Source organism: Canis lupus, chromosome 21 (assembly GCF_003254725.2).
Source record: "Canis lupus dingo isolate Sandy chromosome 21, ASM325472v2, whole genome shotgun sequence".
Lineage (NCBI taxonomy): Eukaryota > Metazoa > Chordata > Mammalia > Carnivora > Canidae > Canis > Canis lupus.
This window is the reverse complement of record NC_064263.1, coordinates 35,208,171-35,229,233: the sequence shown is the minus strand read 5'-3', so window position 1 is coordinate 35,229,233 and position 21,063 is coordinate 35,208,171. Positions and strand designations below refer to the sequence as shown.

At 45.5% G+C, this 21,063-nt stretch overlaps 1 protein-coding gene across 5 annotated transcripts in view; it reads left to right on the top strand.

Annotated features, from left to right (window-relative positions):
* Nucleotides 1-13,618: 13,618 nt before the first annotated feature.
* Nucleotides 13,619-21,063, top strand: part of GALNT18 (polypeptide N-acetylgalactosaminyltransferase 18) — a 338,094-nt gene continuing 330,649 nt past the window's right edge. The window contains exon 1 of one of the 5 annotated variants that reach the window (XM_049098823.1): nt 13,619-14,226. In XM_049098823.1, coding sequence (XP_048954780.1) covers nt 13,973-14,226 — 254 coding nt within the window. In that variant the 5' untranslated portion in view covers nt 13,619-13,972. The remainder of the gene's footprint in view (nt 14,227-21,063) is intronic. The other 4 variants (XM_025459490.3, XM_049098824.1, XM_025459492.3 and 1 more) reach the window with 4 other exon arrangements.

Here is a 21,063-nt window from a genome sequence, read left to right as displayed (position 1 = left end):
GAAAGCTTCCTGGAGGAGGGAGGCCCCAAGCCTGGAAGAGAGGATTGGATGGAAGGAGAGGCAGGGAAGGGAACTCCATCAGACAAACTGAAGGCTCAACAGAGAGAAGCCGAGGAGGGTGGTGGTGGCGCAGGCTGAAGGAGAGCCCCATGGAAGAATGGAAATGCACCCAAGTTTGGCATGGGAGCCCCAGCAGATTCTCTGGCAGGAAATTGACATTTGTTCGCGGATTCATTTCGCGAATAGCAGCATATCATTGAGTAGCTGTGTTCCAGAGACTCGGCCCAGGGCTGGGCATGCCGTGGTGAGCACAAGGCAGGCATGATTCCTGACCTCACAGAACCCACATTCTAGTCAGGAAGACAGATAATCAAAAAATTGTAAGCACATTCATTGTGCTAAGTGTGCTATATGCACCATCTCAATCCTTACTGTCAGGTTACGAGGTAGGTGAAATAATTATCTCCATTTTACAAGTAAGGAAACCAAGGTTTAGGGAGGTTAAGTCACTTGCCTGAGGTAACCTAGCCACCAAATGGTGGAGGACAAATCTGTAATGCTATTACACATTAAGATTTTGGTGAAATGTCAGAGGGGGAGATAGATGGGGCCATGGGCCAATGTTGGACTCATGATTTTGTTCAGGGGATCAGGGAGGCTTTCTGGAAGACGAAGCGAAGATGACACCTGCAAGATGAGCTGGGTGATGTGAGGTTAAGAGTGGCCTCGTGGTGAAGGGGAAGGTAGAAGGGGCCAGATCTGGCAAGGCTTTGGAAGCCTGTCAGGGAGGCTGGACTTTATCCTGAGGGCAGTGAGAAGCCACTGAAGGGTTCCAAGAGGGGAGGGATGGAGAGTGTGTGTGTGGCAGAAATCAATTTTGCATTTTTAGGAGATCACTCTGGCTGCTTTGCAGGGAATTGATTGGTGGGGCCAGGAGTGCAAGCTGCTGGAACAGTGAGGACGTTGAGAAACAGGAAATAAGTGAACCAATAAATGTGTCAAACCCTTGAATGGTTTATTCATAGGAGAGTCCCTCAGTCCCGTGCTCAAAGCCTTTTTCTCCCTACTTACATCCAATTCTAATAATTCAGCTGTTTGTTTTCCCAATTTGTAGCAGATGAGTAATAACTTAAGAAAGAAATCAAGAATGCAGCGGGAAAGAAGCACTGGCCACCGTGGAAAGTGGCAGCTTGAGTCTAAGGAAAGACACACATTAAAAATACTAAAATTAAATTGCTCAGCAGGTTGGGATTATTCAGTAGAAAGGCAAATAGTCCTGCCCCAACCACATCCTCTCATTTCCACCTTGTATTTGATAACTTTAGTGATTACATTGAATCAACAACAAAATGTGATATTAACCTCTCTTTAAAAAGTCAGGGGGAGAAAAAGGACAATTTTATATTCCCAGCAGTGCTTGTGACTTGTTGAGTTGCTGCTGGACTGATCCCAAGACAGCCCTGAAGCCTGGAGCTCGTGTTCCCGCTCCAGTCCCCAGGGCCAGCTCTGGGTCTCCTCCTGTACAAGGGTGGCCATCCTAAGGTCACTAGAGCAGAGCGACTGGGGCTTGCTCAAACCCTCTGGCCTTTCATCAGTGAACCTGGCACATGAGCTGAAGCAAGATGACAGAGCGGTCATGACTGCCATGGTCCTCCTTCACAAGCTCAGCAGGGACATTTTCTAGAGTGACACAGTCTTTGAGGGACTTGGAAAGGTCACAGCTGCTAGGGAACTTCCTCAGAGAAGCATAGGGCATAAATGGTCCCTCAGCAGTTTCACCAGCTTGGGCGTGGCTCTAGCCCCTCACTGGCCCCCCCACTGAGTCTCTCACTGAACTCCTCACTGAGCCCATCACTATGACCCCCATTGGCCCCCTCACTGCCCCCTCACTGGGTCCCTCACTGGGCCCTTCAATGTGCCCTTCACTGGGCCTCTCACTGAGTCCCTCACTGCACTCCTCACTGGGCCCCTCACTGGACCCCTCACTGAGTCCCTCACTGGGCCCCTCACTAGCCCCTCATTCAACCATGGTGGGCCTTGGCCTAGATTAAGTGTGAGATGCACCCTGGCTATGGGGACTTGGATTGGCTCTTCTCTGGTCTGAGACTGATGCTCTCCAGGGCCCTCATGCTCAGGTGGTCAGGCACTCTCCATCATCCCTGAGGCCAGTACTCCATCTTTTGGTTTTGCTTGGGTGATGAGAAGTACTGCCAGGGAGCCAGGTCAATGAAAGACTCCTGAACAACTTCTCCTATTTTGGCTAACTTATTTTGTTGTTGTTGTTAGTGTAATAAACAGACTGAAACCTCCATTAGAGTTGCCTGAGACGTTTGGATTCCATTTGGGAAACTCATTAGGAGAAAAAGCTTTGGTAGCAGAAAGTTGGTTGGTTCTGAGAAGGCAGCTCAGACCTCGAATCTTTACTCCGTTATGACATCTGGCTGGAAACCATGGCCATTGGAAGTAGGACAGTTGAAGGTACGATGTCTCTTGCACAACTTCTGCTAGCTGGAGTTTTAGCTATGTTTTTTGGTGCCCTGATAAATGTAGTCTTTTTCTTTGTTTTGAAATTACTTTTTGGAGTGTAGAAACGCAATTGACTTTTGTTTATTGATCATATATCTAGCAACTTGTTAAAATACTTTATTAATTATAATAAACTGGCATTTATTTGGGGTTCTTTCTGTATAATCATTATTAGAGGATAATGACAGTTTTATTTCATCTTTTTGAAAGGGAAAAAGGAATGCATGTTTGTATATTTTAGGATTCTCATTCAAAGTAATTGAAATAAAAGAACAAAGAAATTGAGTTTCAATTATCTGGATATACTTATATGTCAGATTTATTGTTCTTTTTTTAGATTTATTGTTCTTTGACACTATCAGATAATACATAATTTAAGTAAACATATTATTCATTAATTTATTAAATATTTATGTAGTACAATGATAGGCTTTGAGGCTATTACTGTGAGTAAAACCCAGAGACCCAACTCTGCCCTCTTGGGGCCAATAGACTAAGGCAGTTTACCAGTTACTAGTGTAAGAGAGAGATGAAAGCAGTATAGTTAAGGTCATGGGGAAGACATGGAGGGACGTGAAAAGGTTTGTGACATAATTAGTAAGTTGATCATGGATGGGGTGTGAGGAGCAAAGAGAGGGAATTGTAAAGGATAATTTCTGGGTGTCTGGTTTGCACAAATGAATCGGTGTTACCCTTCACTGTGATGGGGAACACCAAAACAGGACCAGATTGGGGAAGGCAAACAGGAGGGGATGCTCATGAATTTGGTTCTGCCATTTTGATGTTGAGATGCTTTTGAGTCATAAGGAGGGATGTTGGCAGACAATTGAATATACTGTTCTGGAACGTGGAGGAGAGACCTGGCTGGAATCATCTGTCGATAGAGAGTAATTGATGGTTTGGGTGTAGATGAAATTGGCTAGGGCTGAAGAGAACAGAGGAGGAAAAGGAGAGAAGTGTGAATGGAATCTTGAGGAGTTACAGCATTTAATGGCCAAATAACAAAGGATAGGTTGGCAATGGGAGGAGGGAAGAGAAAATGCAGGACAGTGTATTGTCCTGGAAGTTAAGGGAATTGAATGTTTTAAGAAAGAAGGGAAAGGTAACAATATCAAAATCTCCTGAAAGGTTAAGTAAGATGAGGCCTGAGAAACCCCAGTGGATTTAACCACATGGTAATCACTGGAAACATTATTGAGAGCTATCTTAGAGATGGTTATCATGTTGAAGAGTGAGTGGGAAGTGGGATTTTTTTTTTATAATTTATTGGAAAATAAATGAATCTGCACTGTTGTATTTTGGTTTCAGGATGCAACATCACAAATAAGGATGTTCTCTGTTAAGGCTTACAGAAATAAGCTTTATGAACGAGCAACTTTAAAATCCTGGGCCTACCCATTCAACAGTTGTTGGAGACCCTGCAAATGAAATTAGGATAGGGTGGCAAAGAGTTTGCCTGTCAAACTACTTGGGGACGTGGGTCCTAAGCACTCTATTTTGGGGTCTTTCAGCTTACTGCTCATGCTTACAAATGCCTGGATAAGGATAAAGGAGCCCAGGCATATTGGAGAATCATTACCAAATACTAGACACTATTTAGGTTTGTGTTCCATCAGGAGAGTGATTATCTTGTTATCTGTAAATACATTCGGCCACATCAGCCTATCTGTTGGCACCTGCTGAGGCTATTTTATCTGGAATCCTCCATCTGAGTACTTCGTACTTTTGTGCATCTGCATTTGTTTTGGAACTAAGTATATAGAAGTTCTTTGATGACAAATTCCACAGTGCTCTAAAGAGGGACTCTGGCCCTGCTGCAAATGCAAGCTGTCCCCATCTCTGGTCTCTGGCTCTGTCATAGGAAGCAGATTGTTGACTATCTCCCAGCTGCTTCTTGCCACTTGCAATTTGTGCTTTCTGCAGAAATCACTCTCTTCTGAATAAGCCAGTCACCTCGCCGTTGTGAAAAGGTTGTGTGTCTGTTGAATATTTTATTTACCATCTGTCTGGCAGGACAGTACAGAACCTACATAAAGGCCAGTAGTGCCCCAGACCCCCACATACAATCCTTAAAAGGTCGCTAGCTTCTTCTCATGCCTGGCTGGTGCCATTAATCCCTCACACAGGTCCTGCGCTAGTCTTTTGAGGCTTTGAGAAGGAGGGCTACAGGCTGTAAAGCAACTGAAGGAGATTTCTGTTCTTCAGCCCCAGTATCGGGGTAGCCTCCAGACATTTTCGGGTATGAGGGGGTCTGCGACTCTACTTCTGCTATCTGTGGGAACTCAGTAAATGTGACCCCCTTCTTCATCTTTACCAACTAGATTCTCTCTTTTAGAAAGGAGGAATTTAGTGGCTCTTTCCCTTGTTCAGGAACGATATCCAATTAGGGATAGTGCTTCTGTTTTCAGCAGTCCTCTTTGCAGATGCAAATACTTCCAAGAAGTCTCTTACTTTTGAGACTTACTCAGGCAGCAATTACTTTGTTGACTGTAGATACTCCTTAACAGATACCCGGGAGGGTTGTGATATATGGAAAGAGGATGGACTTGGAATTAGAAGCCCTCTATCATGTTTTAATGTTTGACCTTAGATACAATTTCCTCATCTGTAAAATGGGTATAATAATAACTTACCTTGTGGGGTTGCTGTGAAGATCAAGATATTTGTAAACAGTGTTCCATGGGTTGAAAACACTAGTATTCACTACCTGCCCTAGAGATAGAGGTGGTCTAACAAGACACATCACTATTCTGTGTAGTTCTACTTTTTTTTTATTTGTTTATTTGAGAGAGAGAGAGGGTGTGTGAGTGAGGAGAGGGGCAGAGGAAGAGAGAGAATCATAAATCAGACTCCCTGCTGAGCATGGAGCCAGATAGGGGGCTTGATCCTGCCACCCTGAGATCATGGCCTGAGCCGAAATCAAGAGTCAGCCACTCAACTGACTGAGCCACACAGGCACCACTTGATTCTACTTGTATACTGATACTCATCCCTTTAAGTGATAGCGACATAAAAAATACACACTTAGTCCTTGGGCTACAGATGGGTTAGGTTCCTGAATATATGCTTTGTAATATGTATAATTACGGGATGGAAATGAAATGTCATGATTTATTATTTAAATAAGTGTTAAGTACTATTAAAACTCACATTTGTTAAAGGCTTACCGCAGACTGAGTAGCGAGCTTTACAGATATTATTTCATTTAATCTTCACAACAACCCTATGAAGTAGATATTAGGTTTTATAGTTGAGTAAATTGAGATATAGGAACTTAAGTAACTTGGGAAGATTCATAGAATTCATGAACGGCCGTCCCAGAATTCAAATCCAAGTCTGTCTGATTACATATATATGATCACTATGTTCCACTGCTTTCCTAATGAACATATCTTCTACTCAGCATTTTTTTTAAGAAATAGGGAGCCAAGCATGTATAGAATTTTTCACTATATCTTCACAAATAGACAACTTTATAAAAATGTTATTTATGTAAAATGCACGGAACTAAGTAAAGTGCAAAAGTAAGAGGTGGTGGTTGATAGCATTCCTGGTCTCACTAAACAGTGAACACTAAACATGTGGTTATGTACCTTGCAGATTCCTTTTATTTTTTCAATTGGGAATACATATAACTAGCATGAATAGTTCAAGAAGTGTGTGTGTGTGTGTGTGTGTGTGTGTATAGCTCAAGTCACAAAGTGGGGCAGCAATCAATGTGAAACATATTTCAGCAAAACCAAATGAATCATTTTAATTATAAATATAATAATTTGAATTTCAGAAGCATTATATTAAGAGATATTCATTTTAAAATTCAGAAATTACAGATGAACCTGGTAAGAGGTTGGCCACTATCCTTAATTGTGGTTCTTTCCCCCAAGAAAGATGTGTATCGCATCTCAGATTTTATTGTGTATATGACTCATCTGGGTATTTTGTTAAAATGCAGACTCTGAATCTGTAGAAGTAGGATGGGCCTGATAATAAGTACCCAGCTGAAGCTAATGCTACTGGTCCAAGGCCCACACTTTGAATACAAGGTTATAGAATATGTGCATTTTAAATTTCATTTACTGCCAAATTGCATTGCAAATGGCAAGATTTCATTCTTTCCATGGCTGAGTAATATTCCATTATATGTATATGTAGATGTAGATGTATCCAAATCTCCTTTATCCATTCATCAGTTGTTAGACATTTGGGGTCTTTCCATAATTTGGCTATTGTTGGTAATGCCTCTATAAACATCCAGGTGCATATATCCTTTAGAATCACTATGTTTTTATCCTTTGGGTAAATACCTAGCAGTGCAATTGCTGGGTCATAGGGTAGTTTTATTTTTAACTTTTTGGGGAATCTCCGTACTGTTTTCTAGAAAGGCTGCACCAGTTTGCATTCCCACCAGAGTATTAAGAGGGTTCCCCTTTCTCTGCATCCTTGCCAACACCCGTTGTTTCCTGTGTTGTTAATTTTAGCCATTCTGACAGGTGATATTGGAGTTTTGATTTGTATTTTACTGACGATGAGTGACGTTGAGCATCTTTTCATGTGTCTGTTAGCCATCTGTATGTCTTCTTTGGAGAAATGTCTATTCGTGTCTTCTGCCCATTTTTTAACTGGGGTATTTGTTTTTCTGCGTGTTGAGTTTGATAATTCTTTATAGATTTTGGATATTAACCCTTTATCAGATATGTCACTTGTAAATATCTTCTTCCATTCCATAGGGTGCCTTCTAGTTTTGTTGATTATTTCCTTCACTGGGCAGAAGCTTTTTATTTTGTATTTTATTTTTTATTTAAATTCCATTTGCCAACATATAATACATCATTATTAGTTTCAGATGTGCTTTTTGATAATTCATCAGTTGTATATAACACTCAGTGCTCATCACATCACATGCCCTCTTTAATGCCCATTTTATCTTGATGAAGTCCCAATAGTTTATTTTTGCTTTTGTTTCTCTTGCCTCAGGAGACATATCTAGAAAGAAGTCGCTATAGCTAATGTTAGTGCCTGTGTTCTTCTCTAGGATTTTGATGATTGCCTGCCTCACATTTAGGTCTTTCATCTATTTTGAATTAATTTTTATGTGTGGTGTAAGAAAGTGGTCCAGTTTCATTCTTGTATATGTCACTGTCCAGTTTTCCCAACACCATTTGTTGAAAAGACTGTATTTTTTTCCATTGGATATTCTTTCCTGCTTTGTCAAATATTAGTTGACCATATAGTTGTAGGTTTATTTCTGGGTTTTCTATTCTGTTCCATTGATCTATGTGTCTGTTTTTTGTGCTAGTACCATACTGTCTCCATCACTACAGCTTTGTAATATAACTTGAAGTCTGGAATTGTGATGCCTTCAGCTTTGCTTTTTTTTTTCCTTCTTCTTCTTTTCAAGATTGCTTTGTCTATTTGGTCCATACAAACTTTAGGATTGTTTGTTCTAGCTCTGTGATACCAAACTACAGTCCGAAGAGATGGTACCAACTATGATCTCATCAGCAGGATATATGAGTACTTATTTCTCTTACATTCTGATACTTACTAGTTATCACATTAAATTTGTCAATCTGATAGGTGAGATATGGTATCTATATTCATATTTCCTGATTTTAAGAAGGTTAAGCATCCTTTCATGTATTTTTTGGATATTTATACTTTCTCTTTAGTTAATTGCTTGCTCATATTTTTGGCCCATTTTTCCATTTGGATATCTTTGCCTATATTATGGGTTTATATGAATTTTTTATATATTCTGTATACCAATCCTCAGTCTATGAAATGTCTTGCAAATGTTTTCCTCTGGGTCTAATGAACAAATCCCTCCCCCACCCGGAGAGCTGTCTAGTGATCGAATGGAGGTGGAACCATTCAGAAATTACATAACTATTTGTTGGGGCAGAATTTGGTACCTTCATCAACTGCTAGTGCCTTTCTCTTTTATATTACTATAATGCGTCACGTTGGAGCTTTTCAGACTGTATTACATTTGTTTATTCCTCCACTAAACAGTGGAGCTAAGGGCAGAGGTGTGGGTCTGTGAGTCATCTCTGTGTTACCTGTACCCAACGTTGGGTCTAGCACAGAGCAGGCACTCCAAAGTATTTAGTGGGTGAATAAATGGACAGATGGCTAAATGGGTCTAGTTGCAGGATTCCTGTCAGGATCTGCTCTGCAATTTAACTAAGGTTTTCTTCGGGTTCTTCAACAAGGTGAAGGAAGAAGAATCAAACATCCATTTCTAGGACCCTTTGCTCCTAGTTAGAGGAAAATTGCCTCTGGTGGCTGGTCTTCTCTCCTTTCATTGACCTTTCAGTTATTTTGTTGCTCAGAGACTGTAATAGTACTTATAGAGCTAATACTTATATAGTGCATTCAGTGTGCTTTATATACATGAATTCATCTAGTTTTCACAATAACCATTTTCTCAGATGAAGAAACAGAGGCACAGACTCGTTAAGTAGCTTGCCCAAGATCATACAGCTAATAAATGGCAGACTGTGAACCAGCTGTTTGGCTCCCTACTCTGTGCTCCAGAGACCAACCCTAGACCTGACACAGTTGTAGGTTTTAAACAAACATTCTTCTCTTGGTTCACCTTTTCTCCTCTAGAAGTCTGCCTTTTTCAGCAGTGATATCTCAGGCCTGTGGCTTGGTGGAATTGAATCTTGTATGCACTGTTCCTCCACAGCTTTTGTCTCTGAACTTTGCATCTATCCCTGCTGGATGCCTCAACAATCCCTTTTCCCCAGGGGGACCTGGCAACCCCACCTGCCATCCGGCCAGACAAAGGATTCAGGCATTCTACCTTTAGGGACCATTTTCTCCTTGTAGCCCCCAAATTCTAATTGGCACCTCTGGCCCCAAGACTTTGCTTGGTGCTGCCATCTGGTGGGTATAGATGACCACTGACATCTCTCTCTAATGAGAGGACTCCTTGCCATTGGCCAAGATTGGTCCACACTGTTCCTTTTAATCTCCAGGTCAGGATACCCCGCTTAGAATATAATCAACTGGTAAGGATTAATGATTGGCTTTTCCCACCCTGGCATTAAAGCTTTTCTGAATGAAGGCTTAGTAATTGGTGGGATGATAGTGTGGCGGTACTTGTAGGTAAGAAGTCCTGCTTGGCTCCCCCTCAAATCCTGTGAAGAAGGCAGCTGCCTACACAAAATAAAAGACATTTGAAATCCAAAGGCTGTAGCGGGGAGACCCTATCAAGGCTCTCAAGTCTTTTTAATAGATTCTTCAACATATTCACTTTTCTCTTACAGCATGAGTAGAAGGAGACCCCAGGTCCAAATGCTAGGCATAGGTTTAAAGAAATGGGTTATACTTGAGTTCTGCTAGGTCTGCTCACATCCATTATCTGAGGAAGTTCACAGTGACCTCCTAAGGCAGGATTTATTTAAAATAAAAGCTAGGAAACACTTCAAAGTCAGATAAATGACCTAACTTGAGAATCAGAAACATCCTTCCCATTCATGGGTGATTTTTAGCAGCTTTCCAGGTTCAGAAAAGAGGCCCATATTGAGACTATGAGACTCCAATTATATCCACATGTCTGGAGTAAACTAAGCAGGGCCCAGAGCAACTGATCATTCAGACAAAACCTCAAGGACTTAATAATTATTTGTTGGATGTAATGTAATTGAACTGAGGGCTAAAATATGATCTGTGTATTGCTTATAGGAGGGCTTCCATAGGGGGCCTTTTTTCTGGTCTTGTGACTCTAAAACCTTTGTGGGTAAAGTCCTTAAGCTTCCTTCCAATTCACTTGTTTATAACCAAGGAGTTGACAGTGTTAAGTGGAAATTTGAGGGTATGGGGTGGCAACAGCCTCTGAAACCAGCTTTCCATTTTTTTTTTCCAGCTTTCCATTTTGAATAGCCTATCGACCAATGCAGATCACTGCACTACTGATGGTGAAGACAGACATTAGGAATAGAAAGCCAATGTGCTGGAACCCAGACAAGATGAGCACCTTGCTGCATATGGCTTTAATTCCTGTTAGCTTCCATCGGGGGAGAGCACTGATACTGGTTGGTGGAGAAACCAAGTACACTTGACCCTGGAACAATGCAGGGGTGGAGGATAGGGGGCCCTGACCCCCTGAACAGTTGAAATCCAAGTATAACTTTTGACTCCCCCAAAACTGAACTACTAATAGTCCACTGCCCACCAGAAGCTTTACCAATAATGTAAACAGCCGATTAACACATATTTTGTATTATTTGTATTCTATACTATATTCTTGCAATAAAATCAGCTAAAGAAAGGAAAATATTATTAAGGAAATCATAAGGAAAGTACATTTGTGGTATTGTACTTTGCTTATTTTTAAAGATCTGCATAGAAGTGGACCCACACAATTTAAGCCCATGCTGCTCAAGGGTCAACTGTATTGTTAAACAGGATGTTGGCGTTTGTGGAGTTGAGTTCTGGCCTGGAAGGGGAAGGACCATATCCTGGGAAGGAAACTCACCTGATCCTGAACACTCACTGTGTCTTGCACTAATTAAGGCCCTTTCTGGTGCATTCTCTCATTTAATTTTTTTTAAAGATTATTTATTTGAGAGAGAGAGACAGAGACAGAGAGAGACAGAGATAGAGAGAGCATGAGCAGGGAGGAGAGGGAGGAGCAGGGAGCTGCTCAGCAGGGAGCCTGACACAGGGCTCATCCCAGGACTCTGGGATCATAACCTGAGCTGAAGGCAGATACTTAACTGACTGAGCCACCCAGGTGCTCTTCATTTAATCTTTCTAACCACTCCCTCAGCAAGTATTGTTTACCTATGACATTTGGGGTTATTGAGCCCTAGCTATGTTTTAGAATTTGTCCAAGCTCACATAACTAAGAAGTGATGGATCTGAGATTAGAGTCCAGGAATCTGGCTGCCTCTCCAGTGAATATTCTTTGAACTGGTCAACTTGTCCGTCCCAGTGACCTTTCAGAGAGGAAAACCTGTCCTGCATTCTCTTGTTGTGTTCATCCCCACCACAGTTACAAATTATCTGAGAGGATCAACTGAACAAAAATTTCAGGTTACACAATCCACTTTGCTTTTTTGCCTTAAATCTTATTTTTAAAGTTGGGGCTCCCCCTCATTTAAGAATGTGAAAAATGAGAGTTGCCTCCTCTCTATCTAGCCCTGTGGTGGTTTAGGAAGATCCTGGGAAGAGATGAACTTTCACAGTTCCTCCTGGGACAGGGTGCATGGCAAAAGGAGGAATTAGACCTTTGCCATTAAGTGTACTCAAGGCTGGGACAGCCCGAGTGGCTCAGTGGTTTAGCGCCGCCTTCAGCCCAGGGCCTGATCCTGGAGACTCGGGATTGAGTTCCACGTCGGGCTCCCTGCATGGGGCCTGCTTTGCCCTCTGCCTGTGCCTATGTCTCTTATGATAAATAAAATCTTAAAAAAAAAATAAAAAGTGTACTCAAGGCTGTTGCTTGTAAGTTCATCTAACCAGACACAAGTCCAGACTCTTTATTTGTGAGGTGATTATATATCTAGAGAAGGGAGAGGTGGGTTTTATTTCCTTCTGGTTGTAGATTTCTTTACCTGTTTTTTCTTTTCTTCTTTCTTTTTTTTTTTTTAGAAAAAGATTTAAGTGTGTGTGTCATCTTCTCTCATACACATGGACACATACATACTCTCCTCCTCTCTTCTCTTCCAAACTCCTTTCCAGCTATGGTAAAGAGAAATCTTCCAGTTGGTGTCATAACATGTTTTTGAGGTTTTGTAAGCAAAGCCCTGGTGGATCAGCTGATGGCTGATGGCCATAAAGTGTCCCTTCTTAGGTTTTGTGCCCTCCCCTTTTTGAAGAGAGGTTCTTTAAATCGAGAGACAATCCCTTGAGAGACCGACCCTGAGTAGTACTACTACCATGGCAGGTTGGGGTGCTGGTGTACAAGGTGGCCACGCAGCAGGCTGCCTCCCTGACTCTCTTCAGGCCAAGCACATGCCCCTACAGATGGAGAAGAGAATAGGAATCTGTGTTTTAGAGAGTCTTTGTTTAGACCATTTCTATTCAGATGCTGAGAAGAAGTGACTTCAGCAGAAGGGGACGATATGAATCAGTATATTTGCTCTCCTAACAAATAAAGTAGTGTCAGCCGTTAGAGCCCGGCCGTGTCCCTTGGCTGTTAGTCACAGCTCGGTCCTCTCTAACATCAGGTGCAAGCAGCAGGCCCAGCGACTTTACAGTTCACGGCATAATTCCACGCTGGCCTCTGTAGACTTCCCCTCGCCCCCCCCCGCCCCCCGGGGGGGGGGTATTTTGTGCAGGATTTCCCTATGCCCTGAGATGAGCCTGGTCCCCCACGGATGAGGACTGGGTTACAGGCCACGCTTCTGTCCTGGGAGCTGTGCGGATTTAAAAAAAAAAACAAAAAACGAATCTAGACAGGGACACAACTCTTCCGGGGGTTTGGTGGAGACGGTGGTGCAGAATCTTGCAGGAGGTGCCTGGGTGGGTTAGCTCCGTTGGCAGATGCCAAGTCTGGGGACATCCAGGAGGCAGGCGGACGGAGGGCGCGGGACAGGGGGAGGTGGAAGTGAGGCTGGGGAGGAACTGGGCCCCCCCACCCGGCCCGGCCGAGGCCAAGGCTACTCCGAGGATCCGGCCCAAGCCTCCCCGGCCTGCGGGCTTCCCGGCCACCAGGGAAAAAGGGAAGAGGGGCCGGCGCGCGGGGGGGTCGGGGGGGGCGAGGGCGACAAGCCCCGCCGCGGGGCGCTGAGCCGCGTGACCCCGCGAGGCCCCGTGGTGGCCGCGGGGGGGGGGCACCTGCGGGCCTCCGGGGACCCGGGGTCTGCGGGTGCGAGGCTTCGGCGCGCCCCAGGAGGGCGGGAGCCGGGGGCGGCCAGCAGGTGGGGCCCGGGGGCCGGACTCCGCCCCGCGCGCCCTCCGCGTTGGTCGGCGGCCGCCCAGCCCCGGCCCCTCTCCCGAGCCCGAGCGCGATTGGTGGCGGCGCTTGTCGCTCGGAGGGGCCGGGCCGCTCGCTCCGCCGCTCGCTCCGCCGCCCTCGCCGCCGCCGCCGCCGCCGCCGCCGTCCTTCCAGCAGCGCGGGCCGGGACGGACGCACGGACGGACGGACGGCCGGGGCCCCGCGCCTGGCGATGGGCAGCGGCGCGCCCGCGGACCCGGGCTGTGGCAAAGTTTCCCGGCGCGCCTGTCGGGGCGCGCGGCTGCCGGCCACCCGTGACCGCTTCCAGAAGGGGCTCGGAGGGTTTTAATTTGGGAGGAAAAAAAAAATCCACCCCGTTTCCTTTGTGAAGCTCCCTGTCTCCGGGTGGCCAGCGGCGGGAGCTCCAAACTTGGGCACGGCGGCTCCGCGGGCAGCAGCCGGCTGCGGAGGACCTCGGCCCGGGGCCCGGGCGAACCGGGGGGCGTGCGCGCGGGGCGGCGCGGGCGCGCGGCGAGGAGGGTGCCCCGGGAGCTCTATATGGAGGAGGGGGCCCAGGATGGTGTGCACCAGGAAGACCAAAACTTTGGTGTCCACTTGCGTGATCCTGAGCGGCATGACCAACATCATCTGTCTGCTGTACGTGGGCTGGGTCACCAACTACATCGCCAGCGTGTATGTGCGGGGGCAGGAGCCGGCGCCCGACAAGAAGCTGGACGAAGACAAAGGGGACACCCTGAAGATCATCGAACGGCTGGACCACCTGGAGAACGTCATCAAGCAGCACATCCAAGGTACGGGCGCCCCGGGAAACTTGGGCCGCCCGCGAGGCCCGGGAGCGCTGGGGCGGGTGCGCCCCGAGCCGGCGGCCGCCGGGGGTGGGGGTGGGGGTGGGGGTGGGCGGGGGGTGCGTGTGCGCCCTCGCGCGCGTGGAGACCCCCCTGCCCGCGGCGCCGCGCGCTTCTCCGGGGCACACGTGTGTGCGGCTCGCTGGCGGTGTGGGGGCGCGCTGCGCACGTGTCCACATGTGCCTGAGACTCCGGGCTGCTCGCCGGCTCTCGGGATCACGCAGAGGTCCGGGCTCAGAGTGTGCGTGCGTGAGTGAGTGTGTGTGTGTACAAGGCAGAGCGGGCGCGGGCCGCCCGGCTCATTCGGCCCCGGCAGGGGCCCAGGGCGAGATGCTCGCGCGCGGCCCCGGGCTTTGACATTTAGGACCTGCGGGACAAGCCGGGCCCGGGAAGCTTGCGTAGACCCAGCCCCGGCCCCTAATGTGCGCCTTCGGTAGGCGGTTGGCAATGCCGGGGTGGGGGTGTCTGTGGCTGGGGGTGCTGCTGGCACCTCCGGCGCGCCCCCACCCCCCCGCCGCCCGCGGGTCCAAGACCCTCTCCAGGAGCAGGTGTCGACGCGCGGAAGACGCACAGGAGCCTGGCGCTCGGTCCACTGCGGCGGCGCATCCGCCCAGGACCCAGAGGACCCCCCGCCCGGGCCGTGCCTCCCCCGCGGGGCCCGGGAAGGCCCTTCCCTCTGGTAGCTCCGCTCCCAGGCCCGGGAGCCGTTGGGGCGGAGCACACGGACTCGCGCGAGCGGGGCTGGAAAGGCTGCGCCGGGCGGTTGCGCCCCGTCCAGGCCAGGGCCGGGGGCCGGGGGGAGGACGGGGGACGGGTACGGGAGCTCTGCCCCGGCCACCCCGTCGGGTGCGCGGTCAGCGCAGGGGGTGGAGAGCTGGGGCTCCGCGGGGCACCGCGCCGGTGTGCGCGCCGCCCGCGTCTCGCCCGCTGCCACTTGTCTCTGTTCACCGCCCCGCTCCCCCTGCTCTCGCAGGGTGTGAGCAAAGGCAGGGAGCCGTGCTCACCAGCCAGGCTCTGGGGCCACTGCCCGGCAGGCAGCCCTCGGCACACACCTCGTTGAATGGAAGGCTTTCTCCTCCGGGAGCACTCCCTTGTTTACACCTGGGTGTCTGGGTCTGGCTGCTGCCCCAGGTGCCCCAGATTTCCATTCTCAAATGAATATGTTTTGCTCTGGAGCCTTGCTCAGGCTCCTCTTTGCTTTGGAAGGAAAGTTGTCCCAGAAACTGCAAATGTCACAAAATGCCGGGGTAGGGATAGCTGCTCTGTCGACAGTTGGTAGGTTTCCACACATGTTCCCAGGGAAGGGTCAGGAGAGGGCAGGAGAGGTGTTCGCATCCCTTGTGCTTTCTAACTGATGACTTCAAACCAAGCCGGGGGCTTGGGGCCACTTCCTAGCAAAGGAGACCCTTGACAGCTTCTCCTTCATACCTGCCTCTGCCTCTCAAATTGGCACTGGGCTTGGCAGACCGATTTATCTATCTGATGGCTCCTGTTGCTGTTGTTTCTTACTTTTTTCCATCCCATGGGTCTGGACTGACAATTAATCAGCAGTACAAGTACAGTGTTTGCCCCAGGGTGATTCAGAACGTTTCCAGGGAGATGTAAGACCATACCTTACTTTGGCGTTTCCAGTTTACCCACAGATTTTGAGAGATTTTCATTCACAGATTCTGTGTGTGTGCGTGTGTGTGTGTGTGTATTCCTGGAAAATGGTTCTCTTGCGCTTTCCAGTCTGCTCAGGGAGGAGGCCAGCGAGGTACTACTTTGGGAAGCAGTGAGGACACATTGTTAACCCATGAGCTCATCACAGAGTAGCCCCTATCATGTTGAATGTGGACCATGTCACATGATTTATAAGGCTCTACATGAAAATGAGTACAGTGCTGAAGCTGAAAGGAACCTTTGTGATTCTGTTCCCAGGAAACCTTATAACTATGCATTGTTCTGGACTTTAAAATATTTACCTGAAAAAATTGGGAGAAATAGGAAGCAAAGACAGAACAGGATTCTTAAGCCATGGTCGGCCCAGTTCTCTTATTATATGTGCACTGACTGTATTAGGACTCCTGTGGATATTTAGAAATGACCAGAGTCTACCAGAGTCTGAGGACAGAAAGGCAGAAGCCACAACCTGTAGAGATGTGGGGAAGGGTCAGTGACTTGGGGGGAGACTAGAGAGGAGGCAGGTAGAAGGCAGAGATTACTTGCTTGGCTGTGCCGTGATGGTATAGTGATGACTAGTGGCAGCTCCCCCACTGGTGCTGGAGCCATCCAGAGCTAGGATGTGGGGAATTAAGTAAACTTAGGGATTTACTTGATTTGAGTAAGACGTCTGTTAAGTTTGAGTCTGGCCAAGTGCAGCTCTCTGGAGGCAGAGGGTGGGAAAGGACAGTTGGACTCTTGTACTTGGTGATGTGGACCGTTCACGTGTATTCCACTGTCACGTTTCCTCTAGTCAGTACAGCTTTATGAGCAATCCAGTTTAGTCTGCTGAGCTGGGGAAGTGGAGAATAAAGGATAATGTTAACAGCTGAAAATTATATAGCACCCATTAATGTGCCAGGTAGTATTCTAGGTGCTTTATGTATATCGACTAATTTAATCATCACAACCCTATGAGATAGGTGATATTAACTCCATGTTACAGATGGAGGGAGTCTATGATTTGTCTAGGGTCACATCACTGGTATACGGTAGTTTAAGGATTTAAACCCAGCTTATGTGGCTTCTTTAGAGTCTGTGTTCTTAACTGCATACCATACTGTCTCCTTAGAGGGCCAGCAGATCAGAGGGGGAGCAGTGCTCCCCTGGAGTTACTTGATGTTGGTAGTGGGTGTCAGAATGAGAGGCTTCAGAGGATGGCCGAGGAATGATGAAGTCACAGCCTTCCCACTTTGAGACTCTTCCATAGATAAACTTGGGAAGCTCTGGGTTTTATTTATCTCATGCTGAGAGGCAGAGGTTACGTTCACTAAAAAAGCGTTCATGGAACACCCAGGACAGTTCCTGGCACATTCTACAGAGCGTAGGTGTTGGATAGATGAATGGATGGATGAAAAAGTACACAGTGTGGATGCCCAGTGCACCGGTTAGTCATTAATGAAAGCGTTTCCATTCTCAAATGAATATGTTTTGCTTTGGAGCCTTGCTCAGGCTCCTCTTTGCTTTGGAAGGAAAGTTGTCCCAGAAACTGCAAATGTCACAAAATGTTCAGTAGAATGTTCCATAGGACTTGCAATTAGAAGAGGCTTTGGAGCATCACCCTAGAGGTCTGTTCTAGTCATGACTGAAAAGTTTATTTTCCTCTTGGGGGTTGCAGTGATATTTCATTTTAATTTGTTTTCTGATTGAATGATTTAATTAGATGGTGGTTGAGAATCTCTTGGGAATGTAAATTGCAGTTTTGAGAATTTTTTTAAACCAAATCTATGGTAAACGAGAGGGTGGATAGCTCCAGATTTCAAAAATAGCATCCTGTTGGGTTGGAGACGCAAAATATGTGTTAATACAGGTCCGCTCTTTGGAGGAGATAGATGGAATTGCTGGTGAGGGGGTGAGGGGGATGAAGCAGAGGGTGTGCTGGAGCTGTGTGTCGGGGAGCTTGGGAAATGGCAGTGGTGGATCAACTCTTATTTTGGAAGTCCAGCAGAACCCAAACAGCTTTCTCCTTTTCTTGGTTAGTACCTTTTCGAATCTGTAAAGACCATGTCAATATTAAGGAAAACATTGAAAAATGTATAAAACTGTTGGGGATTTACTCCAAAGATACAGATGCAATGAAACGCCGGGACACCTGCACCCCGATGTTTCTAGCAGCAATGTCCACAATAGCCAAACTGTGGAAGGAGCCTCGGTGTCCATCGAAAGATGAATGGATAAAGAAGATGTGGTTTATGTATACAATGGAATATTCCTCAGCCATTAGAAACAACAAATACCCACCATTTGCTTGGATGTGGATGGAACTGGAGGGTATTATGCTGAGTGAAGTAAGTCAATCGGAGAGGACAAACATATGTTCTCATTCATTTGGGGAATATAAATAATAGTGAAAGGGAATATAAGGGAAGGGAGAAGAAATGTGTGGGAAATATCAGAAAGGGAGACAGAACATAAACACTCCTAACTCTGGGAAACGAACTAGGGGTGGTGGAAGAGGAGGATGGCGGGGGGTGGGGGTGAATGGGTGACGGGCACTGAAGGGGGCACTTGATGGGATGAGCACTGGGTGTAATTCTGTATGTTGGCAAATTGAACACCAATAAAAAATAAATTATAAAAAAAATAAAAAATAAAAAAATAAAACTTAAAAAAATAAAACTAAAAAAAATGTATAAAACTGCCTCTCAGTCATTCTACTCTAACCCAACTATTTTGCATTTTGAGCATTCCCTTCTAACTTTGCCCATCTGCCTTCCTATTTAAAAACAAAGGTGTAGTCACGGTTTGGACGTAGTTTTATGTTGTGCTTTTTATTTGGCTTACTTCTTGTTAGAAGCATTTTTTCATGTTTGCTACATAGTTTTTTTGATCCAGTCTTTATTTATTGGAGACCTAATATGTACCAGGTAGCACACTGGGGAGCACATACATTGAATCCAATGGTGAATCAAGGCAGTCTTGGACCTTGTCATAGTAGATTTGTTTTTAAAGGGACAGTAAAATCCCTCTTATTCAACACAGTTGGGGCTTAAGTTAGTTAACAGAAAAACTCGGCAAAGAGGAGGATAAAACAAAACATTGCACACATGCATTACATATTTTATTTTTATATTATTTTTGAATGTGTTGTACATTCATTTGCCAGCCTTTTGATGTTAGGGCCAAGTCTTTGTCTTTGGGCTGGGTGGGCCAATTGCCTTTCTGATCATAAACCACTCCCATAATGTGCTGCTTACAGAGACTGATTTCGAATTCTGTTTTCCTTAAAATTCCCTGAGAACTTATAGATGCTTATGAAGCAATCTCCGTGTAGTAACCTAAATTTTTATGACTTTTGCCTTGTCCTTTGAGGTGATTTTGCTCACATGCAATCTGACTGCTGTGTAAGTGACAAGCTTTATAAAGTCTTTCCAAAGCAGTGAAATTAATTTTCTTAGAAACAACAACTCTCATCTTCTTAGCAGTCATATTCCATTGGTTTATAGAATATGTAATTAAATTATGCTGTTACGATGACAAGTACCAAGAGTATAAACATATTTGGGAGCAAACCCAGAGGACTGTTGATAAGCATACAGCTCAGTTGTTAGCTGGAGACGGGAGTGGAGGTGAGGTGAGAGAGAAAAGCTGGTACAAAGGGACTAAAGCTTCCTGAGGCTTATTATCCAGGGAGACTGAAGGGGGGCTTCATCTGGAAAGGTGACTAGGGGAGGGTTTTTAAAGAGAACTTGTACTGTATTTTTAATGATTGCATAATATTCCACCATCAATATACCATTATTGATTTAACCACTTCCCCATTATTGAACATTGACCTTTCTACTATAATTAACACAGAAATAAACATCTTCACCTCACTCTTCTTCTTCTTCTTCTTTTTTTAAAAGATCGTATTTATTTATTCATGAGAGATACAGAGAGAGAGGCAGAGACGCAGACAGAGGGAGAAGCAGGCTCCCTGTGGGAGACCCGATGTGGAACTCGACCCTGGGACCCCAGGATTACACCCTGAGCCAAAGGCAGATGTTCAACCGCCGAGCCACCTAGGCGTCCCTCACTCTTCTTTTGAACTATTTTTAAGGATCTATTTCTAGAAGTGGAATTACTACTGACTCAAAGAGTATGAACATTTTAATGAAAGAATGTTTTCAAAATCTTTCTACATGGCCACCAGCAATATATTATGTTACCGGTTTCATAGAGCCTGGTGGATCCTGTTATCATTAAACTTATTCCAGGTAAATATAATCACTGTCAAATGTTCTTTTGATTTGTACTCCTTGGATTACTGTAGAACTTAATATCCTTCCCCTACCCCTGTTTGTTTTTGCCTTGTATTGTGTCTTCTGCCAATTTTTCTCTTGGGATATCAGTGTTTCTGATTTACGTAGATCACTAAATAAATAAATAAATAAATATATATATATAGCACATATTCTATGTTACATACATAATTTTTTCTTTACATAGATGATATAGGGCAGTGATTTTCGCATTGTGTTCCCAGGAGCTCCAAGCTTCTAGAAGGTTGGATCCAGGACCTGAGAAATAAAAGGGTCAAGTGAAGTCTCCTGGGACCCCTCCAAAACCCACCCACCCCTCTCCTTGCAATCAGTGTATCTTCTTCATCTGTCTTATATTTGGTGTTCTGTAAAATATTTTTAAAAAGGCTATGCTTCTTTTCTAAAAAAATGTTGAAAATTGCTCTTTTGGGAGAAAAAGAAAGATCAGACTGTTACATTTTTGTGAGGGATGATGGTAGCATAAAGAATTCAAGAGAGTAAACAAATCTAAAAGGAAATTGAATTCCTGGGTAGTGTTCTTATAATATCTATTTACCCTTCTGAATACCATGATTAATAATGTATTACATTATATGACTAATTTCCAAATCCATTATCTTACTTCACTGAGTGAAGATCATCCCAACAATGGGAAAAATGGATTATTAGGTGCTTTTTGTTTCCTAAAAGTTTGTTAGGCATATTATTTGCATATTAATGTACATTAGGTCCGTGAAAACATGTTGCTCACTATTATTACAAACCATATGTGGTCCCTAAAAGTCAGAAAATCCTACGCCTGGATGTTGGGAGGTTTTTTTTTTTTTCCCCCTTTCTT